The 24,587-nt window shown below is 45.2% G+C and overlaps 1 protein-coding gene across 1 annotated transcript in view; it reads left to right on the top strand.

Moving 5' to 3' along the window:
* Window positions 1-24,587, top strand: part of LOC138497352 (protein THEMIS3-like) — a 371,532-nt gene that overhangs the window by 39,069 nt on the left and 307,876 nt on the right. The window contains exon 2 of the mRNA XM_069620751.1: window positions 17,712-17,849. Coding sequence (XP_069476852.1) covers window positions 17,712-17,849 — 138 coding nt within the window. The remainder of the gene's footprint in view (window positions 1-17,711; window positions 17,850-24,587) is intronic.

Genomic DNA, 24,587 nt, shown 5'->3' with positions numbered 1-24,587 from the left:
CTGCCCTGGCTGGGAAGAGGTATTTAGGATACTCTTTGTGGGCATGCTTTCCTGGAGTTCCCCACCAAATTTGACAGACTGGTCCTTTTGTAGGCGGTATTTTTGAGGATCCAATTTCCAATTCCCTGATTCTCCCCTCACAGGAGTCTTCTTGATCAGAGAGGATAGCCCTAAAATTTGGGAATCTGTACTGAGACGCCCATCCATCCATTTCTGGGAGGCGCTGATCTGTCAGTCCCATGTTGCCAATTCTGCTGAAGTCTACCATCCCCATGGCCCTTGGTTCATATGAGCCAGTGGACATGATGCTGGCAGAGTCTGTGGTACTGAAGGGGTTAGAGTCCCTTTTTGCAGGTGTCCTGATGTTATGCTCAGGGGTTTCTCTGTCCCTTCCTACCTCTTCTCTTTCAGCCCCTATTCCCTGGCAACATGCCAAAATGTGACTCTTTTGCTCCTCTATTAAGGCCTACTGGTCTCAATGATTTTCTCTTGTATGGCTATTTGTGGAGCCTATCATTCTTTTCACAGAGGGCCTCATTGTCTCTCTGTGCTTCCTGCCTGGATTGGAAATACTGGGCCAATTTCTGCTGCAGTATACTCACCTCCCGAGTTTTATCATTATTGGTTTGGGTGTTCTTTTCCAGAGCATCCTCCACCCGCTTGGTGTGCTCTAGTAGCTTCTCATATTCGGTTTTAACTTCACTAAGCTCCTGGAGGGCCAGCTTTCTTTCCTCTAACTTAGTTTTTAATTGGCTGACTTCCTGGTCTAAGGCGTCCCTTTCCTGACTTAGAGTGCCCCTCTGTGCAGCCAGGTCGTCCATCTGTTTTTTAAATGCGCCAGACTTCTGGCACTCCTCATCAAATTAAGCTTGAGATTCTAGGTCTTTAATGATACATTTATTATTTTCCTCTTTCAAGGATTCTATGTGGTTCGGTAAGGTGACTATCTGTTCTGCGCAGACTCTATTGTAATTTAATTGGTGCACCAGTTTCGGTTGACTCTGTTGTAAGAGTCAACCCTTTCCTGACATTCCTCTTGCAGTATCTATATTTGGGTGTCTAGCTCTGCCTACTCTTGCTGTAGGAGAGCCAGATCTTCCTTTTTTTGTCAAGTACTGCCTAGCTTCTGTCTCTGATTCTTGGCTCTTCTGAAGCCTTTGCTTAGCAGAGTCCAGATTAGTTTGGATTTTCTCTAGTGTTTCCACTTGCTTCTTTGCCACATCTATGTTTTCTGCATGCTTTTCCTGTATTATTCCTATGTGGAGGTACAGGTAGGCCGCTACTTTGGCAATTTTACACTGCTCCTCTTTTAGTTTTGGGGCCATGTACAGTTCACTAATCGCTTGGTGTAATGGGCCCTTGTCCTGCCATTTATCTAGGTCTATGGCAGTGACCTGTTCTTTGATTTCCTGCAGCCATACCTGTTCGTTTTGTTCGGGCCACTCACCCCTGACAAACAGTTTGTGCAGCAGGTGTTCCCTAGCCATATTAATCTCTACTGGGATTGCCATTTTGGAAATATCAATTTCCTTATGTCTTATTTCAGGGTTAATTTACTTTTATAAACAAGCCCGATTTTTTGAGTATTTATTTTGAGAGGTGCTTGTACAGTGTAGCAGAGTACATCAACCCAGCAAGGTATTTGTACCCTGCAGGCTAGTATGCTGTGTTAGACGGTCACAGGTGGTATCTCGAACTCAGAATCACGGCATTAGCCCCCAACATCTGTTAAGGATTTCAATCAGGCACACACCCGTGTCTCGCCTAGCATGTAGTGTGCAATGAAATACTTATTTATTATGTCTAAAGGTTCAATATTCTGAGTGGCATACCACTCATATCACACCCGTCTCAAAATACCCCCAGGTTACAGTGGACCAGGAATCAGGCTAGTTGGTAAAAGTAAATATTTGTTTATTTATTTAATATTCAAATCACACATACATTTAGAAAACACTGGGTAAAGAACAGTTTTGGTTTGTGTACCGATAGCATTTAGGTTAATATTTCCCCCTGCAAAGTTCTTCAGGCACAAATGAGCAATCCTACACAGATGTCATTAAGCGGCAGGTATTCAGGAATGAAAGACTCTGGGCCTCATCACGAGTTGGGCTGTATTCCCGGCTGTAATACAGCCGACTGTAATAGCCCTAACACCGAGCAGTCCGGTGGTATTACCACCGGATCACGAGTTGGGCCTTAACGGTAAATCCCCATTCCTGATTGGGTCCATTGGATCCAATGGGGAATTTTCGGCGCTAATTATGCAGGCTAATACAGCCGGCTGTAATACAGCCAAAAACAGGGATTTTCACCTCCAGAAAAAAGCTGGAGGTAAAACAGTCGATTTAGCGCCCACTCGTGATAGGACCAGCTCTTAAATGCGTCTGTAATACGTTTACCACCGCATTTAAGGGCTACAGCCCAACTCGTGATGAGGCCCTTTGAATGCAATCTTCCCTCGCCAAACAAGAGAGGAAACCGTTTTGGAAATTGACACTTTTAAAATGACAGGTGAAAATGGCTTTGTGAAACAATGCAAAAGTGTGGAAAAATGCTTAAATTAATCAAAATTCTTATGGGAGCAACACTAAACAGGTCCTAACACACATGGGCTACAAGATAAACAACAGTACACACTTTAGATCAGGATGGGAGTTTAAGAAACACTTTGAATGGGACAAAGACATGTGAGAAACTTTTGAAAAATGTAAATTCGTGGCAAAATTTCACTATGCGTTTTTTGATAAAAAAATGGGTCAAATACACTGTTCCATGATGCGTGATGATGTTTATTTGTGTGGATGTAGCTAAGGGTCTTAGGTGTAACTGAGAGTTGAAATTACGTTTCTATCTATAAAACTGAAGAAGTTATGGAAGTTTTAGTGAGAGGTGTTTTTGAAAAGAATTGAGCAGAGAAAAGCAGAAATTCGGTTTTAAAAATGATAGATTAAGTAAACTATATTAATGACTATGAAAAAGAGAATGCCACCCGTGAATCTCCACAGTTACGCACGGCCGCTTGTTACTGTTCACGTGTGATACTTTGGTTTCCGTTCGGTATGGGAATTACTTTATTTAATCCAAATCCCTAATGGTTTATGGTTTAATTGAAAAAAATGGGAAAAATCAGCACAAGAATGGTTCTGACAATGTTAGGGTTCTGAAGTTAAAGATGGGATAGGTTGAGATTGGGATAAGACAAGACAATGTAATATGGGTTACTATTATTCCTGTTGATACTTACAGTCCACCGTAATTAAGATTGGACCATCAGGGTTCTGGTCATCGGATCGGGTCTACCGGCAGCGGGGCACCTCTGGCAGGATGATCAGTGGCGGTTCAGGTCAATTGGAGTGGCACCACTACTGGATTTGGAATGGATTGGCCCTTCTGGTCACTGGACATGGTAGATTAGCGTGATGGTAGCAAGCCAGGCTGGATCAGAATTAAATTCCCTTAAGTTTGAGATGATTGAATTTGGGCCTAGCTAAAAAGAGTTCAGCAAATACGTGGCCTTGGTTTTTGCAAAGAAGTCTGGAACAAGATGAAGAAGTCAGGAACAAGATGAAGTCAGGAACAAAGTGCTGCGGGGAAATTAGGATGTGGTAAGGAAGCAGTGTGTCCCTATGTGTGGTGAAATTCCTATATTTATCTTACCAAGTGACATCACAAAGTTTATCACAAAGTTTATGGTATGGGCAGAATTTCAAACCACTCGCCCACGGCTGTGAGTGGCAAAAGGCACTTGCCTTGTTCTGGTTGGCAGTTAGAAAGAGCTGTCATCTTTATGATGGGATTTAGGAACTCCCACATTGATTTTGACCAAAACTTAACTTTTGCACAAATGTACATTTCTAAAATTATGTCCCCTAATAAAATTGGACACATACATTACATATTTGAAGGGTTATTTTTACATTCATTCCCCATCTCTGTGGGTGCTGACTTTGTCATTCTGTGGAATTTTATCATTTTTAATCATAACAGTTTGGACTAATGATTTCTAATTCAGTACATATCTGCACAATCATCACTAGCACATGGGTATATAATATCAGACTTGCAGCATTAATAGTTTTGCTACAATTAGGGTTTTCCTGTAACTTAGGTTCCTTAGGTAGTACAGTGTTCATTAATGTCTTCAAAGCAAGGGCCTAAATTAGATTACCATCTACCAATTTTTAGATTTGTCCTCCTTCAGGTTGCACAGTTAAAGAGTTTCAAACTTAATCACAAATAAGTATGTAAACACCAAAGGTTCTGGGCAGTTTTTTTTGTAACTTTCCTTTCAACAGGCAATAGCTGTCCCATCCCTTTGCTCAGGGAGGTGTGTCCTCTTCCTTGAGAGGGAAGCTCCCCTGTAAAGATCAGTAGGCAGCCTGCCGTTGTCGTTGACTAGGCCAGAGATGAAAGTCTGATGAGCTCTTTGTTGTCAATATGCGGGAGCCTCCAGCATCCATTAAGGCTTCCTGTAGCAAGGGAGTGGCAACTGAAGTGTCATTTTTCCCAGGCTGGGCACTGTCAAGTCAGAATTAGGTATTTACTTAACTCCAAACTGGGTTATTTTAAAATGCACTTTAGGTCTTTCATTTAAAACATATAAAAATAAGCACAGTTTAGAAGGGATTTGGACATTTACAGAATTAAGCCCTTCACAAACATGCTGTTAAATAGGCAAATTTTGCAATTTCTTCAGGGAAAAGAAATACATTTAAACTGGGTTTTTACATATCATTTTCTTATGCAGCACACACACATTCAACTCAGCATTATTCTGTCTTTGAGTGCTGGAAATTGTTTTCAATCTGGAAGTAAGTATTCAGCTTATGCTTGGAGTTTTCTCTGCCCAGCTCAAATTGATATGTTGCCACTTTTATCCAGATTTTTCCTGTGTAACTGAAAACAAACTGTTGCTGGACTGGTGTTTCATTTCTTAGCTGCTGTTAGTCAGTGAGGCCTGGGTTCTTCTGACTGCACTGGATAATCTGTGGTTTCAGCACACTTTTCATTTCAAGGTTCACTTGGAAAATGACTGAATTTAGCATCAAAACAGCACTTTGAAGGTTGCAATTGGTTGGGAAGCTACATTTTAAAGGGCATTTTCGGTTTTTAGCCCACTTCTGCAACCTTGCTTCATGTGACATGTAACAGCACCCATTGGCATTCTCCTGCAGTGAGTTCTGTTTTGACACCAACTTTGACTGTGTGTGGCAGGGGTATGCAGCATTTTGTGATTTATGAACCAATGCGCAGTTTTGCAGATATGGCGCGCACACGGGTTAGCGCATCCATTTTTGGCTGATTCTTCCCCCATTGGCAAAGGGGAGCAGTGGGGCGCATTGGCATGGGTAAAATATCCCACAAGTAGTTTCTCTCCAAATCAGACAAGGATTTCAATGCAAAGGCCACTATATGTTCTGTGTCCCCTTACTTCTGTGTTCATGTTGCCCCTATTCCATATGCACTGGCATCAGTTATGAGGTAGGTCTTCCACTTTGAATGAAATGGTTTGAGGCATGGCACATCTACTATCTTATTTTTTACTCCTTTGACTTTTACTTCCTGACTGACCATGTGAAGTTTGCTCCCTTTTTCAACAAGCTTCTCATATTCACAGTAGAGATTGAGAATTGGAGAACAAACTTGGGATAGTATTCCACCATACCAAGAAAAGAAAATTGTTCATCTGTATTTTTCAGTGCTGTATAATTGATAATGCCACGCAGCAGATTCTCCTTCGTTCTGATCCCTTTGGGTGAAATGGTATATCCCAGATACTCTGCTTCTTTTTGTTTTGATTTTGTATTTTTAGTGTTTTAATTTCATTCCTACACTCTGTAGTTTCTCCAAGACTTCTCTCAAAACTCTGTCATGTGTTTTAGTCCTCAGCATACACCAGGACATCATCCTGAAAAGACAATATGCTCCCAATGCCACTCGATTCCCAGTAGAGAATCGATCATTCTTTCAAACAAGGTGGCTGCCGATGATAGGCTAAATGGCATGCGTGTAAACTGGTATGTCCCTAATGGAGTGTTAAATTCCATAAATGGTCTCGACTGTTTGTGCAGTTCAGTACAGGGATATGTTTTTCTTATACCTAGTTGAGAAAATCATTTGGTGTCTTTCATCATTAATATCAATTTGTTGAAACTGGGAAGGTGATAACTATCTGTGGTAACCTCTTGCTTCCGGAAGCAAAGGTCATCGGAGATTCTCTGGTACTCTGAGTGCAGTTCCTTAATGAGGACCAATGGGCTTAGCCATTCAAAAGATTTTACTGGTTTTATGATGACTCCATATAACTTTCTTCAACTGCTCATGTAATGCTCATCAGGCTGTCTCTGGTACTGGGCAAACTCTGTGTTCACGGATCCGCATCTGATTTCATCTGAATTCTGTGTGCATACTGTTTAACACAGCCCAGCGATTCAGAAAATAGTTCTGAAAATTAATTGTTGGAAAAGATGTTTCTTTCACTCTTTATTGCCAATACTCGATCCACTGTCTTTGGGGGCCAACTGTATGTCTAATATCGCATTGTTGTCCCATCCCAATACCACAGGACCTGTTTTTGAAAAGTATACCTTTGTTCTGGCTTTTCTCTCCTTGTATTCTCACCAGCATCTTGTGCAACTTAGCAGGCTCACACTGCTGCCACCAAAATGTTGGTAACTATTTGTTCTTACAGTGATATCTTGTTTCCCTAACATCTGTTTGTATGTGTCCACTGGGACTGTGGTTAGCTGCAATCCTGAATCAGACATTACTCTTCTTTCGCCACAGTCACTCTTTGTCATACAGTGACGCTTTTCTCTTGTCTGTTTTTCTGGGCTCACCATCAATATTCTGGGGTGATCTTCTTCTGACGGACCATCAGTAGTCCTTTTACTACAGACATCTACTGCTAATATCTTGTTTCATTCCATCCTGTAATCTTGGCGAAGTAGTCTATCCAACCACAGTTCATACATTTTCTACCTCTGGTAGCAAAATGTCTGTCATTGACCAGGTGTTATAGGCTAGCACATCAGAGACATCTCTGCGTTTGTTTCCTTCTTTCTGCGCCTTCTCTACTGTCATTGTACGCTCTTGTTCTTCTTTTGATTTGTAATGCATGAACGTAACATCCCAGCTGGGTTTCTGAGATTTCTTTGTGCCTTATGTGCTTTCATTTGCTGACATAGCTATTTGAATCGCATTATCCAATGTGTTTGTTTGCCACTATCAATTTGTCCTGTATCGTTTTGCTGTTAGTGTGTACCGTCTGCATGTTTCTGATCATATTCTCAGTGCTGGTACCAAACTCACATAAGGCAACCATTTTCTCCTAAACTGATGACATGAGAGGTGAGGCTGCTCCAGGAGTTAGTAATTTTAAAGCCACTCTACTTGTGTGTCTGTGATCTTATTTCTGCTGCTTGAAATTGCGTTTTAAACCATGTTTTAACAGTGCTTATTAAGTGACTGCTGTGTTGCTACTAAATTTATTTACTCTCCCTCGTGGAGCTGCTCTTCAGGACACCGCTCGTACGGACAGTCCTCTTTCTGTATCTCTGAGGAGGCAGGCCTTAGCCTCCCCTCCCTCCACACTCCATTTATGTGCAGAGCCTACCGTCAGCGCAGCGGGCACGCCGTCAGCACGCCAAAGGCATGCTTAAGGCAAGCCCGTCTGTGCCTGTCCGTGCGAAGGGTGTGCAGGGGGTTCCTTCTGGCATGTTTGATCGCCAAGCTCTCCTATCCATGGCAACCCCTGATACTAACTGGCACACAGGTTTTCTTAAAGCCTCCATTACATCCTCTTCATCTAGAACCAATAAAGACCAATCTGTTTCTTCTACATCTAGCTCAGGGTTGCTCCACTGTGGCCTGCTTATTATTCATTCCTTGGTCGCGCACGCCCCAGACTGCCATGACCTCATGACCACTTCCCAGCTGGACCTTTTGTTTCAAACTGAGACCTGGCTGAGCGACTCCTCTGGCCCTTCCATTGTGAAAGCTCTTCCATCCAGCTACAGGAATCATGTATAAATCATCCTATAAAGTCATATGCTCTGTACCAGAGTACTTATTGAAGATGGAATGTCTACTAGCCACTGTCTCCATTTCTGCTATATACACAGTCTCTGTCCTATTGGTCTATCGCCCCCTGGAGGTGATGCTTCCTTCCACACTGCCTTTCCTGATTTTGCATCTGCACTTCAGGTTACCCATCCCAGTCTTTGGGTGGTAGCCGATTTCAATCTACCTGCTAACTCTAATACTGCTAGTCAGGTTGAAAACGTTCACTCTTTAATGTTGGACCTTGACCTCCCAAAATGTATCCATGAACCTACACATCAGTTGGGTAACATGTTAGACTTTTTCTATGCCCCTAAGTCAGTGATCACTATTACTTCTATTTTGCCAGTCATCTGGTCCGATCACTTTTTGATTTCTTTTAATATCTCCACCCCAGGGCCCGCTAAGTGCCCCCCTAAGCTAACCAGTCTGAAAAGGGACTGGCGCAAGATGGAAAATCCTGTGTTGTCAGCTTCTCTTCTCTCACATTGTGCTCGTCACATAATGCTGCACACTAGAGACATTAGGCACGTCCTTCCTGGTGGTGGCTTATCAGTTAGCGCCAGCCAAAACTGTGTAAGCCAAACTATGTAAGGAAGGTTACATGGCTGCCAATAGAACTGTTTTTCGCCATGCTCTAACTGTCTATCAAAAAGCAATCTTGATGACAAACAAACCTTTTTGTATTGAAAAAAGTGAGCATGCGGTGAATAGGCCCAAAGCACTTTTTGAGCTAGTGCAATCCCTCTCTACCCAGACTAAGACAGGGGTCTCTATTGAGCCCTTACAAGCTCTTTGCGATTCCCTTTCTTCCTTCTTTCACTCGAAAATTGCTGCTATCTGCAAGGACATCAGAGATAACCCTGCCTGGGCTGTGTCCAAGCACACTACCTCCGAGCCGCCTATTGTAAAAACTCCATGGCTCTCCTTTCCTGTCTTTTCTGATCAGGACACCTCCAAAGTTATCCATGGTCTTAAATCAGCGTCGCCTGCAGATTCTATTCCATTGGATGTGCTTAAAAATATCTCTACAGATCTGATCACCCATATCACCTTGGCAGTGAATCTATCCTTCAAAGAGGGGTTCATTCCTTGCTCCCTGAAGCATGCCTGTGTGCTTCGTTAGTGAAGAAGCATTCTCTGGACTCTGGCAACTTTTCGTCCCATTTCCCTTCTTACATCTTTGATGAAGGTCCTTGAGGCTTTGGTCTCTCCCCTCCTGTCATCCTTTATGGAAACGTCTGGGGTTTTTGATATCTTTCAGTCTGGTTTCAGACAAGGGAGCGGAAACGAATCTGTTCTGAACTCTGTTTTTGATGACCTCACCCGCCTAGTTGGGCGCGTTCGACACAGAAGATCCTCCTATCCTGATCTCCCCTCTGTTGAGCGTGGGCCTTGGAGGGCAGGTGCTGAACTGGTTCACAGCCTTACTGGTTGACCGGTCCCAGTCAGTTTTCCTGCCACCTTTCTGCTCTGAACCCATTTCACTGTTCTGTGAAGTTCCACAGGGATCTGCACTCTCGCCAATTCTTTTTAACATCTATATTCGCCCTCTTCTTCTTCTTGTCATGTCCCATCGTTTCCGTTTTTATTCCTATGCAGACGATACACAGATCCTGGTCCACCTAGATCTCTCTCGACCTGAGACGGCAATTCGGCTGAAGAGCTGCCGAGAGGACTTGGGCGCCTGGATGGCAAATAACTCTATAAAACTCAATGGCAGCAAAACAGAGGTCCTTGTGGTGGGAACAACTAGTCCGCTCATTTACTGCACCCCCGATTTTTGGCCTGTTTCTTTTGGCCTCTTCCCCTCTCTGTCCCCCGTAGTGAGAAACCTGGGGGTAAAGTTCTCATCGCCCTTGGCTATAACCAAGCAGGTGGGTGCAGCTGCAAATCTGCCCACTTTAAGTTGCGCATCCTGCGGAAGGTTCTTCCCTTCATTCCTGGTCACTTTCATGCCCCAGTGGTAGCAGTGTTGGTTCTCAGGACAGTTGATTACTGTAACTCATTATACCTCGGCCAACCATGCTACCTAATCTACTGCATTCAAATGCTTCAGAATGCGGCGGCCAGAGTGGTCCTGCGCCCCCCAGGATGCACGCATATGTCTCCGCTCCTGAAACAACTGCACTGGCTGCCGATTGAAAAGCGAATTTTGTTTAAATCCATGTGCCTGGTGCATCATGCTTTCTATAAACTACGAGCTGAATATTTTCAAGAATAATTTGTCCCTTATGTTCCTGCTCGCCCCCTCCAGTCCCAGGCTGCCTTACTATTATCTGTGCCCCATGTTAGACGGAGCGGGACTGGCGGCCGTGACTTCTCTGTGGCTGCCGCCACTGCCTGGAACCTATTGCCTTGGGCACTGTGTGTGACCTCCAACCATCTGGCCTTCCGGCGTGCCCTGAAGACCCTTTTCTTCTGATGATCTCCCTTCAATTTATCTGTTCCGGGCCTCCCACCTCTGCTCAGTGCCAAGATGCCCTAGGGAATACGTGCACTTTATAAGAACATATAACATAACATAACATCAACTGGTTCTGTGATTTCTTGATTTCTTGAATAGAACCTTATTCTGTGCAATATTATGTTTTCTTAGTTGGAAAAACTCTTCTCTACACTCCTTATCGCTATTGTATATCCATCATCTTACCCATCCTCATTTGGTTCTGGATTCAACCAGCCTGTGAAGATTCTTTGTCCTTCTACATCAATGGCATCGAATAACATCTCCTTCTTTCTCCCTGACGTGTAGTCTAATCTGTCCACTGCTTCGACATATGGGGCCACAATATTTCTGGCCTAACTGGCATCAGCAGAAAAAGTGGTAGAGGTGTTGCTCCTTGCATTATGTTCTTGTTACAAAGTGTAGGGTATCCTGTCCCTAATCGCCAATTATATTGTGTTCTGCACTTTAAAAGAAGCACTGATAAAGAGGTTTGATGCACAGATCTTTATTGTTAGACTCCATCAAAAGGCATACAGTACTTAATAAAGCATTGTAATATGCATGAGTCTTGATTTATTGTATAGCTGTCCTGGAGCTGGAGTGAGCCCCCCCCCTTCCCCATGTTCCCCTCAGTGAATGCCACAAGTGCACCACTCTTCGCATGGGCTGCCTTTCTCAATCTCGCGAGATCGGGCCGTGCCTGCTCTTGCGAGATTACGCGTCTCCACGGTGGTGTAATTAGCGTGAGAAACACTCATCCACAAGGTCTAAGAGCCAAGTGTCAGGAGTGGGGGATTTGAATGGATTTTGAACACTGGAATGGCACAGAAACTCCCAGGTGTATTCAGCGGAATCATTTACTCGGTAAGGGACAGATGGCTGATCAAGCAGAAACAGGGGAAAGCAAGGGATGTCTTAGAAGATGCGACTCACCGATTTAAAATCCATTCATTTCCTAATTAGGATTTTGACATATAGTGCATGAATCAGTGGTGCTAAAGAATTCCCTCTCTCAGATGTGATATTTCACTTGAAGTGCCACCCGGAGGCAATGGCTCCGAGGTTTAGACTTTTGGAGGCCAACCACTCCAGGAGAAACGATGACTCAATGCTGTTTTCGCGCTCAGAGCGGAAACGTAATAGAAGTAAATCCAATAATTCACTGGGGAAGTAGCTTCATGGACAGCAGATGCAGCACAGATGTTGCTCATGCCTGAAAGAGTGTTGCATGCGGAGAATGTTACTGTAATGAAAACCTGTTGCATTGTTAACCAATGAGGTTGCTATAGGCTTTCCTGGGTTTACTTCACCAGAAAAGGGTTCGAAATATGTGGTACGTTACAAGTGCATGCGGTAAGTCTGAGGAATAACAAGTCATTGCATAATGCAGAGTACATACTTTTTGGGGTGCAGGCTTACCATGGCACAAGATCGCCTCCTGAACTGCGCTCACATTTTCAGTTCCTTACCTTTGCCCATCACGGGGAAATGCAAGAGGTTGGTGACATTGAAAGGGAAAGGGAGGTTCTCCATGAGATCCGAATGGGCCCAATGAGGACAGCCACTCAGGAGCATATGTGGCTACAGCCTCAATCAAAGTGCTGCGAGGAAACACTAAAACATGTGACCCTGTAGGCCCACGTACCCACCCTCTCCTGGCTCGGTTGCAGAAGTGAATCCTGAGGCATTTCCAGGGGTGGTGGGAAGTTGGGACCTGCCCAGTACCTAGATTTGCAGGCAGCGGATCTTGGGTAAAGATAGATTGTTGGTTAATCTATTCTATTCTAGTCTGTACAAAATACGGGTAGTTGGCAGGCACAACGACCTGACGGGTTCTCAGTGCTCCGAAGACCATCCGAAATTAACAGAAAGTAATACAAATAGGAATACACATTAACACAGTAAGGTTGTGAGTCAAAGAGAAATGTTTTTACTTTTTTCCGAAAGAGAAAAGATTATAAATTTCTCTAAGAGGGGGGGGGACTATTCCACGAGGTATCACCCAAAACAGTGCTATATCCTCCAAAAGCTCTAACATTCTGGAATATGGGAATGTACAACTTCAATTGTTAGAGGATCACAAAACTCTTGAAGTTGCCAACTGAATTAATATATATTTTTTTTTACATAGCTCGTGGTAGAGCCATGTATTGCTCTATAGACCATCACCAGTAGTTTGAACGCTATCATGGCATTAACAGGAAGATAGTGAAGATGCTTTCAAACTGGGAATATATGATCCTATCTTTGTCTCTTAGCAAGTATACAAGCTGCTGTGTTTTTAAGGACCTGGGGCCCCAATATGAGTTTTGCGGTATTTCGGCAGTATAACTGCCGAAATAACACCAACTTGATTACTACCCCACTTGATCCTGCGGATTTACCACAGTATTTCAAGTCATGGCAGGGCGGTGTAAATACCCATTTTTAGGATCCAAGGAGATTTTGGCAGAATTACCGCAAGCAGTAATTCTGCTGCAGCAATTCCACCAATTTGTGGAGATTAAGTGGAGGATTTACCGCCAGTTTACTGCTGCAGGTAAATCTTCCACTTCTCTGCCGAACTCGGAATTTGGCGATGCAGTAAAAACAGCAATAATTCTGTTACTGCCAAAAAAAGTGGTGGTAATGGAATTATCACCACTTTTTTACCACACTGCTGAACTCATCTTGAGGCCCCAGGAGTCGTTGGATCTCTTGTTTAGTTCAGCCAATGTAGACACTTGCAATAATCAATCTTAGATGCAATGATGGCTCTGACCAGCGTGGCACAATGGTTTTTCTGACAATAACGGGCTGAGTTGTGTAAGGACCATTGGATTATAATTAGTAGAGCTAATAAAAGTACTAATTTGGCAGCGTCTTATCCAGAATTAAGCCTAACGGTTTCACTTCATCTGCAATTTTGATAGGAGAGTTAGCCAGACATAATTCCAAGGGAGGGCATTTCTTTCCATTTCATGGGTTTGGGAGGAATCTTAGTTAGCAGCCATCCAGTTTGAGATGCTTTGAAAAGTATGTTGGATAAGACTAACACTATCCTGTGTGGATCCCTTCAAGTGAAATACTATTTGGGTATTGTTGGCGTAATTTTGAAAATCCAAGTCTAAATCCACCAGAAGGTCATGCAAAGGTTTACATTGATGTTGACTAACAAAGGATAAATGCACAATCCTTAAATTATAGCACAGCACTGGTGAAAGTCGCAGGGTATAAATATAGGGCTGTACGACAGGTCCTATCAGCCTATGAGGCTTTGAACCAGAGGCCCACCAGATCCAAGACTGAAGCAACCTCCTTCAGGATTTTTATTAAAACCTGCTGATCAAGTGTGTGGACTGTTGCTGACAAATCCACCAACATCAAGATCCCTATGTCCCCCTCATCATATATTTCCAAGAAAGTATTCTTGATGTCGAGTAGCGCCCCTTCTGAATTTCTCCCTCAGTGGAAGTCAGATTGCGTATCTCCCAGTATGAGATTAGATTCAAGATATTCTTGGAGCTGTATTTTTGCCGCCTTATCCATGATTTTTAAGCGAAAAGGGACGTTTCTGATGGGTCCATAATTGCTGAAGACATTCTGGTCCAGTGAGGGCTTCTTCGAGAGGGTTGTGATCCATGAATCTTTTAGACATTTGGGAATTCATAATATGCAACACTTTACTAGACAATACCTCTGCACAGTCCTTTACTATTTGAGATTGGCATGGATGCCCTGGACAATTAGCAGGGTTTAAGCTCAGGATTTCTTTTGCATCTGTCGGAGACAACTCTTTAAATAAAAATAGGGGGGAGGAAGCTTTCTGACTATGCTTGGAAGCATTATGTAGCAAATTAGTTGTTTATGAAAATGGATTGTAAATCATTGCACCATTCAGTAGTAGCATGGTCATTATTAACTTTGTGGGACAGGTTTCTGTGTTCCTCTAAAATTGTGAACAGAGCCTTTGATGAATTAGCTGCTTGGTCAATTCTTTTGGCTGAGTATTTATGTTTAGCCTCCAGAGTCGCTCTTTTATGTTTAGCACATGCACCTTTTCGGGAATGACAGTTATCCAGGCAGGGATTTCACCTCCAGCTGTGTACCAACCTTCTTATATAGGTCTTTTAAATGAAGAGCTCTTCATTGAACCATAACATTACCTATATGTTTGGCGTTAAAAGTCTTGATTTTCAAAAGCAGAATTATATCTTTTATTTGGCTGCTAATATTATTATATAGGTGCACCAAAGCATTAACCGAATCATAGTTCGTATTTAATTCTTGAAATGGTATTATTATTTTTTACTCTGAGAGAATTGGAATAAATGTATTAGGTTATTATAAGATATGTAACCTAACTATTTATTGCTGTGTCATCAGAGGGTTCACCAGCCTTTATAAAAATGGTTTAATTACAGGAATATTACATGAGGCGGAATGTTTTGTTGTGAGTCAATCACTGTAGCAGGACCACTTTCCAATGTGTTGGGTGTAACGTGCGGATCACATACACCACCCTATGTCTAATATGAATACTATCAGTGGAGTAACTTTGCGAAAATGTTGGGGGGGGGACATAACATCTGAAAAAAAGGTGCCCCAGCCAAATGAATGGGGACAAAAGGGTGTGCCATGAAAGTTGGGGGGGGACAAACCCCCATGTGCCCCCTACAATTACACCCATGAATACTATCCTCCAAATTCCAAACTATTCTCCTTCCATCCTTCAATTCCATCTTCCAGTTGGTACACTGTCTCCCTCAAACTTCTTCAATCTTCCACCTCCAACCTCCAGGTCTCTCCTGCCATATTCCCAGTACACCTCAAATTTGACAGTCTTCACTAAAAGCCTCCCTCCACCTCCTTCTCAAACATCCCGCCTTGGCAGACTGAACTGGCTGCTTTCTAATAGGGTGGTCCCCCTCCCCCTCAGTGGTCCCTAAGGGTATTGGTTGCAACTGAGCTCAGTTGGATTGGCCGTTTTTTGATTGGGTAATGTGATTAGAGTCATGTGGGCTGTAAGGGAGATCGTCCAACCTTATTTCAAGTTCTGTTGTTATTTTGAATTTTTGAACAGTGCACGGTATGGACGAGGACGCCATTCCTCCAGCAGGAAGCTGTTCCCAGTGCCTGATTCGCCCTAGGCTCTTCTGTTGTTGAGCATGTGAATTACAAGTCAGAAAGAGCTCTAGAAAAGGCAGTGAGCCTGCCTTGTGAATTTCTGACTTCATAGTAGCATGAGAGTTGCAACCTTGAAATTCTCGCGACGTTACCTGGAGCGGGAACATTTGATTTGTTGATTATCCCTTCATCAAGTACAATGCAAGACATTTTCATTTTGTTTACATGCAATTTGGAATCTGTGCAATACCCCCGACCACCCTGCTCAGCGTGAGCATGACTCCTAATTGCAAATGTTTCTATCAGCGTTGTTGCGGAGTTAAAAAAAAAATATTTCCCCACTTGCTGCTGGCTTTGATGCGTTCCAGGTTTATGTGATTGCTACCTGCCTTGGTCTGTGGAGCTAGTTGGAGTGGTTTGTGGAGACCCTGTATACATCCTCTGGGTCCAGTATCAAATAGTTTGGGGCCGCCCCTTTTTTGATCAGCCCACTGTTGATCCCCAAGGAATGGCAGGGGTCTTTAAACGGCATCATTATAAGTTGGTGGTATCTCAGCAGTAAATCCTCCAAGATACCACGAAACGGAATTACAGTTACTGCCACTTGGTCCGGCAGTATTACTGCCGTATAGCAAATTACTGACATACTGCAAGTGGTGGTAAGCAGTGTTAGTCCCTATTAATTGTAGTCCATAGGACTCCAGGGGGGATTTTGGTGGCATTACCGCTTGCTGTAATTTCTCCTCCGGTAATACAGCCGATTTGGCCAAATCTGGGCAGGAAGACGGAGGAATTACCTCCAGCTTCTTGCTGGAGGTTTTTCCTCCACCTTGTCACCAAACTCATAGTTGGGTGGTGGGGTAATGTGACCGTATACGGTATTACTGCTGTATTACTGCCACTTTTTATCGCACTGCCCAACTCGTAATGAGAGACTTTGTCACAGTATGTATGTATCATGTACAATGAAAAGGTGTGCAATGAAAGCCACAAAGGCCAAAGAATCGCACAACTCCACAAAAGCACATCAAATAGGCTTTCTTGAGTAGCGAGATTGCAAGGAAAGCACAGGTTGCCTCATTCGCAAATGTGACCTGCACATTTTTCAGGGCAGATGTGCCAGTGCAAAACGTGTGCTGGCGGCCTCTTGAATACATTAATGTTGGTTAAACCTAATATTGGGCGAGTAATTTGCGCCATGGCAATTAATAAATCTAAAACGTTGCACTCTTCCTTCAAAAGGATTTAAACTCCTGATTACATTTTAATATATTATTCGGAACGTAGGCACTTGGAGCTAAATATACAGGGTAATGCCAAGTCCAAAGTCTGTGGCTAACTACTAATACCTAAATACTCTTATATTGTACAACGCTCCTGTCATATCTAAGTAATTATTGTCAATCTTTGCATAGTTACTGGAAACTAACAAAATGTTTTACTTCTCAAAATATACTTTGTTATAAAACCTTTGTCTTATAAATGACCTTTGCAAATGCTTTTCGACGTGTAACAATGACATATACAAATGCTCTTAGGTATCTGCCTGTTGATTTAAGGCGTCTGCTGATACATGGCACTTGTTTCGCACCTGTGTGCTTTATCAAGGCTACAATATTTTCTGGATAGTTTAAAGTAAAACCTTCATAGTGGCAGTTGGCTTAATTTTCATCTTTCTAGTTTACCATATTCTTCAGCAATTCCAGTTAGCATATAGCCTTCAGGTGAGATTTATCTGGTAATGTTTTAGATTTCATCTGAGTTCTTGTGGTCAGTCCAAATGCTTGTAAGAATATTGGTGTACCCTGATGCTTGATTATTTAATGGGTATGAATTTCTTTCAATAAGGCTACCTAAACTAGCAAGCTCCAAAATTAATCCAACTGGCTGCTTGAGGATGTCCCGGTAAGTCGTACTAAAATTGCATTGCCTTGATAAAGTGCCAAGTGAGTGAAACATTGCCAATAATGACATTAGGGTTTTCTTCTCAAGCAAACATGGGTTGTGTGAATCCTGTGGGAGTAGTGCAGCTATCTGATGGTAGAACAAAGTGAAGGCAGCATTTGTAAAATTGCCATTTACTGTCTTTCAGAGTCATTGAGTGACCTGTCATTCTCCAATGGTGATATTATCACCATAGTCGATCTGGTAACAGAAATCAAGGCTGATGTGTACGAGCTTGGAAGTGAGAAAAAGACGAAAACCACCACTATACCACCAACCTATAAAGGTACATCCATCAGTCATACATATGCAAACGAGCAGTGTTATCGCACAGGATTTGTGTAACACTTTGTATGGAATAATGTACCCTCAACTATACATTAGAAGGATGTTAGACGTCACCCAGGAGTTATGTTTCATAGCAATGACTGGGCCACATCTAGGAGACCTTTAATCAGGATTTTAACTCTGAGGTGGCTTTTAACATCATTATGGTGTCCTTTTTGGGGGTGGGTTTTTCTTATTAATGCAAACAAATGTTAAAGTATTAGTGTCGAAAATAGCAATGTAGCATTTTACCTGTTTCCCAATTCGGTGCCCAGTGAGGGGCAGCAATGGACCTTGATTAGAAATGAGCTTTGGGGAAGATATGGGCTTTGAGCAGTGATGGGCCTTGGTCGGAAAATGGATTATGGAGTGAGTGGGTATTGGCCTCATAGCCTGAATGGGCATTGGGGTTGGACAAGCCTCGGAGTGGGTATAGATCACGGTGAAAGCATGGATTTTGCAGCACGGATGAGCCACACATCAAGCTTGCGTCTTGGGCTGGGGATGGAATTCCTAGAAGGGACGGGCCTTGGAGAGGTTATGGTCCTCAGAACAGGGATTAGTCTCAAAGTGAGAATGGGTATCATAGCACAATGGGCCTTCACTCCTAAACCAAGATGGGTCTCAGGGAAGAGAACAGCTTCAGGGGGTAGAGGGGTGGGCTTTAGGCCAGGGCTATACCTTGCACTGGGGATGTTCCACAGAGAAGGGATAGGCATTGAAGCTGGGATGAACCTCAGTTTAAGAATGGCCTCGAAGCAAGAATGGGTCATCTAGCATGGATGAGCCTTAGGGCAGTACAGGGATTGACTTCAGGTGATGAGCAGGATGGTTTTGGGGTGAGGTGCATGAACAGTCTTAAGAAGGATGTTTGGCAAGTTTAAGATTAACTTTGAGTAGGAAAAACAGAGAATCAGTGAATCGGCTTACTCTGACGTGATTGCTAGTTAATTATATGATCATCCTGAGCTGCAAATTATATAGGCTTGGGGGCAGGGTTGCACTTCATATAAGGAACAGAATGGTTATCGGGTGAGGTACAAGTACACCTTTAAAAATAACTTTTGGTAAGTTTAAGATTAACTTTTTCTGGGAAGGACAGTGAGATAGTGTATTGGCTAGTTGGCGCCATTACTACTTAGCTATAAGATTATGTGTAACTACAAATTGTAGGTCTATTATGTTACATTGGGCCTCATTACGAGAATGGCGCTAAAAATCTCCCATTACCGCATACCGGTAATAACATGTCCGTGTAGGATTGATCCCGCAAACAGCGGTTGATCATGAATGTGCGAGCACGCGCACCCCTACATGCCGGTAATGGCCGTACCGGCATGTCGATAACGACCCTCAAACCCCCAGATAGCGGCATCATCAAATGCGTACATAACAACTCTGCCATCGGCAACCCCCAAATAGCAGTACCAGTATTAACATAGTGGTATGAATGGTCCCGTTATTACCGGACCCGGAAGTAACTTTATCACGCCGGAACGGGAAATGCATTGGCGGCCATCTTTTAAAACACAATCCATTGCCATCTTCCACAGACTGGACCTTCACAGGCAAAACTCCAAGCAGACCACAGACAAAATGTCAAAGGCTACCCAGAAAGGCACTGCCCGTCTGCGGAAACCACGATTTAAGGACGAGGAGCAGAACATGCTTGCCAATACCTTGTAGGGAATGCAGATGTGGTTTTCTACAGTGACCTCGGGCATCCAGCACAGCTCAGAAAGAAGGCCATCTGGGAGGAAGTGGCAAGGAAAGTAAATGCAGTTGGCACCACCGCACGCACAGTGCACAGTTGCAAAAAGCACTGGGATGACCTGAGGCTGAGAGTGAGGAATATCTTGTCGGCCAATCAGAGCCAGGGGCTGGCAACAGGTGGCGGACCTCAGTCACCCATCAAATTGGCTTGATGGGAGGAAACTTGCAGCACATTAATAGATGTGGAGTCCATTGAAGGAGTCAGTGGAGCAGAGTTTGGACTGCCATCATCGGCAGATGAAGGTGAGTGTCCCTACAAACACCTGACAACCAATCATCACAGTTGACCACCAAATGTAACAGCGATGAAAGCCAAGACATGGCCCATCATACACACATAGACATATCCCTGTCCACATGCTGGACCCACCACTATCACATCCAAATGCATGCTGCATGCCGCTCCCATACACAAATACACACCCGACACACAGATGACCTGCACGTGTCACACAGCACGCAAGACACAATACACCTGTAGGCTCCACAGCAGACACAATGGTGAAAATGTGAACACCTGGGGGATTGCAATACTCACCTCCTAACCTTGCACGTACCCAGCCCAAAAAGCAGTCAGGCAACTGATCACATTGCGCCAACTGCACAAAGACCAATGCATGCATGATGCAAGCACCACCATCACTGATGCCCTGCCACTCTCTGTCCTCCACAGGTACGGATGTAGACACAAAGAACCTGATGGAAGTGCACAAGCCATGACACCAGCCAAAAGGCCCAGGGGCCAAGATGATGACACCAGGCCATCAACATCGAGGGGAACAAGGATGGTCCAATCGGCACGCAAGACAGCAACCAGTGCCCAACCACCCACGCAGCCACCTACACAGGACCAGCAGACACCTGCCCCTGCACCCCTGGAGACACACCCCACACAGTGTGAGTACACATATGCTGATATGGAGAATGAGGGCACACAGTCCGCTGCCACAAGCTCAATAGGGGAGACGGCTGCATGGGCACAGCATAGTGGCGATGAGGAAGGGGTCCTGAAGACAACACCAATGCAGGAGTCCTCCACTCAGAGGTTGTAGGTCGAACCCCAAGCCCACAGGTCACCCCACAGGGCACCTCTCACCAGGATTCAGTAGGACAGGGCAGCCATGGAGAATGGTCTCCAACATTGCACAGCCCCGTATTGGCTGCAGACACACCATCAAACCCAGCATCCACCACCAACACTGCAATATGGGACCTTGAAGGATGTCTGTCCAGGATGGAGGGCCGGCAGGAGGAGATGCATGGCTATGTAAAACAGTACCTTGCAGAAGACGAGGTAACACGCCGTGTAATCTGTGACAGCACTGCAGCCGTTATCAAGGCCATCAACCGTAATGCTAAGCAAGTCCATGATGGAGTCACTGCTTTGGGCCAGATCCTCACCAGGATTGCAGACAGTATGGAGCAGCTGCAAACAGCGGCTTTGGGGACACAACCATCTACCTCATCTGCATCTACCACACCAGCAAGTTCCACACAGACCAGCCCCGTGCGCAGGTCCCTGCGAAGCGCACGGCACTCAGAGATGCAACCCCCACCTCCGATGGGGGGTCCACAGTAGCAGGGCCACCCTGCACATTTTGATTTGCACCGCATCCGGACACATGTTGTGCCATTGATGTCTTGTGGTGTTAGAGGGAGGGTGGAGGGGAGGTGTAGTACTGGGAGTGTGTGGGGGGTAGGGGGGTGGGGGTCTGTAGGGGGTGTTAGGGGGAGGGTGGAGGGGGTGCAGTACTGGGGGGCGGGGGCATGGGTGTGTGGGGTTGTGTCAAGGGGAGGGAGGAGCGGTGTTTGGGGGTGAGGAGTGTTAAATCATATTGTACAACCATCACTTGAATACACCTGTTGTGTAAAAAACCTCACATAAGTGTACATTGCTTCTTTGGTGTGTGTCAATGTATTGCTTCATAGTGCACTATGCCCATATACCCCCACACCCAGTACCCAGAGTCCCACATACACGGCACCCTCTGCATCCTAGTACATCAGAATGATAGGTCTATGACCGATTGGCGCACTGCGCGTCCCTCAAGTGTATCTCATCCTGGCCGATGTCCAACATCTACTCCTTCCTCTCCTTCTACTTCACTGGGTGGGGGCAGCTCCATGTCAGGTGGCCGGGGTATGTTCCGCCGGATGCACATGTTATGCAGCATTGCACATACCATGATGATCTTGCCCACCTTCTCAGGCCCATAAATGAGGGCGCCACCCGAACTGCTGAGGCAGCGAAACCGTGTCTTCAACAGGCCAAAGGTCTGCTTAATGACCACACACGTGCGTGTATGTGCACAATTGAAGTCCTCTTCGTGCCGTTCTGAGGATTCCTGACAGGGGTGAGGAGCCACGCCTTCAGGGGATAGCCAGCATCACCTGCATGGGAGCAGAAGGAGGTATGTGTAAGGATACTGCAGTTACCATAGGAGCTCAGCCTCTACATCGTTCATGTTCACATGCACTATCCCGTCGATGGCAGCCACATCTACACAACTATCTGCCCTGTACAGTGCTTGCCAATCCATGGTGCTAGCCTTGGGTGATGTACATGACTTAGGGGCCTTGACATTGGAAACACCAGCCACCCCGAAGCATTGACCAGGTCCATTATGGCCCCCCCAACCCTCTCCACCTGTGCTGATTGTGTGCATGCTACACATGTGTATGCATGTAGGCCCCCCCAACCCTCTCCTCCCATGGCCCAGAAGGCATTCCCCTTGCGTATGCATGTAGGCCCCCCCAACGTCTCCTCCCATGGCCCAGAGGTCATTCCCCTTGTGTATGCATGGTGCCCCCCAAACCCTCTCCGCCCATGACCCAGAGGGCAGACTCACCCAACAGCCAGCCACATCTTACAACGTCTCCTTCCATGTAGCGGGGTAGTGAGGAGTTCTTCAGCACCATGGCATCATGCACGGATCCTGAGTATCTGGTACAGCAATGTGTTATGATCTGGCTGGCATCACACACCATTTGCACATTGATGGAGTGGTATAGCTTTCGATTGCAGTACACCACCTCCATGGCATATGGGACTACCAACTCTATGTGGGTGCAGTCGAGGGCACCAATTACATTGGGCATGTCTTCCAGTGCATGAAATGCTATTTTGGTGGCATTCTCCTCCTGTGGTGTCCGTGGTAGGGATATGTAGGCCCTTGCGTGCTTTAGTAGTGCATCCAGCACTTGGTTTAGCACACCAGAGAAGCATTGTTGCAACATGCCATGCATTTGGCCCACTGTGTGCTGGTAGGTGCCTGTGGCCAGGAAGTGGAGCACAAATGCCACCTTCAGTAGAGGGGGGATGGCTGTGCAGATGTTGATCAGGCTGACCAGGTCTTCCTGTATCAATTCCACTATGGTGGTGATGGTGTTCCTGTCCAGGATGTACAGGGTGTGGATCTGTGCTGGGGTTAAGTCGAATGGATTGGCCCTTATACGTGGAATTGATGGCTGTCTGCGGGGAACAAATGCCTGCACTGGTGGCATATGCTGGGCCGGTCTCACCGTCCTTCTCCTCCTGCGTCGCCTGTTGTTCTGCCTGCTCAAAGAGTAGCAGCTCCAGCTCCAGTATGGCAAGGGCAAGTGGTATCATTTTGGTCTTGGAAGGGGTGTGGTGTGTGGGTGTGCTCCTTTTGTGCAGGGCCTGGCTCCATTGCCCCCACCTGTGCTGATTGTGTGCACTTGTGGCAGTTGGGTGCACAGCAGTTTCCGTTAATGTGTGATCTGCAATGCAGGTATTGAGGGCATCATGGTGGCTTTTTCTTACTGGTATGTGCATGTCCGTGCGACTCGTGATGTCCTCTTCCTCGCAGCATGCCGGTATTACGGGCACGGCGCCCGCAGACGCGCGCGCATGAGGGTACGGTGGTGCACGGCCATAGCGGGTCCTTGTCGATGTCGGTAGGACTGGCGTATAGGGTCGTAATACTACGGCCCGGTAATGGATGCCGGTATTGCCTTACTGGCTCCATTATTACCGGACTGCCAACCTCATAATGAGGTCCGTTGGGTATTATATATATGTATATATTCCAGACATGTACACAGAATACAAAAAAGCATATGCCTAGACCCTTACCGCCTCTTGGCCTTCTGTGGACCCCTGCAGCCCGCGATGGAGGTCTGCACCCACTTTTCAGGGACCCTTATTCTACCCACACCTTTTGTGTGTCTCTTGTAAACAGGACTCTCAAGGGCCCCTCACAAAATTTTGAAGGAGACCGTGTGATGGTGTGTTACACTACTGACAGCCCCCTCAAATAAAGAATCCTGGCACCCATATAGAACCATTTTTTGGAAGGCAGGGAAGGAGGCCAGTGTCCCACGAGGGCATGGCAGACTTGCGTAAGAGCCTGGTCGTGCTCTAGCTGTGTGCGCCCAAAGACCAAAATGTCATCGCTATAGTTGAAAGATTGTCTAATGGGGAGCAGGATACGCCAGATTGTTTCCTGGAAGATTTCTGCGGTAGAGGAGATACCAAAGTTCAGACGCTTGTACCTGAAAAGATCCTGGTGAGTAGCAGATGTCGTAATGGGTCTAGAGTGAGGGTGGAGGGGCAGCTGGTGGCAGTCTTGATTCATATCTAAAATGGTGTTTTCCCTGGTTAACTCGCGATTCCGTTTTGGGTGAAAATAATTTTAATTTTCCACACGGTTTTTGTGTTTTGTGCTGTTGCAAGATTTTTAATTTGTCTTGTATTATAGTGTGGACTCTTAGTCTCAATAAAAGGTCAGCCTACGCGTGTTTCGACCCGTGGGTCTTTTTCAAGGCTATGAAGTTGGGTTTCTTGTCCCCTGTGGGGTCCTGTTGGCTTGGTGCGGCCAGTCCTGTAATTTTACAGCTGGGCTCTTGTTGGGCCTTTGTTTGATGTGAAATTACGGCATGGCTACGTCCTGCTCCCGGGAAC

Source organism: Ambystoma mexicanum, chromosome 5q, assembly GCF_040938575.1.
Source record: "Ambystoma mexicanum isolate Mex_15411 chromosome 5q, UKY_AmexF1_1, whole genome shotgun sequence".
Classification (NCBI taxonomy): domain Eukaryota; kingdom Metazoa; phylum Chordata; class Amphibia; order Caudata; family Ambystomatidae; genus Ambystoma; species Ambystoma mexicanum.
Note: the sequence above shows the minus strand (reverse complement) of the source record. Positions and strands in the feature narration are given on the sequence as shown.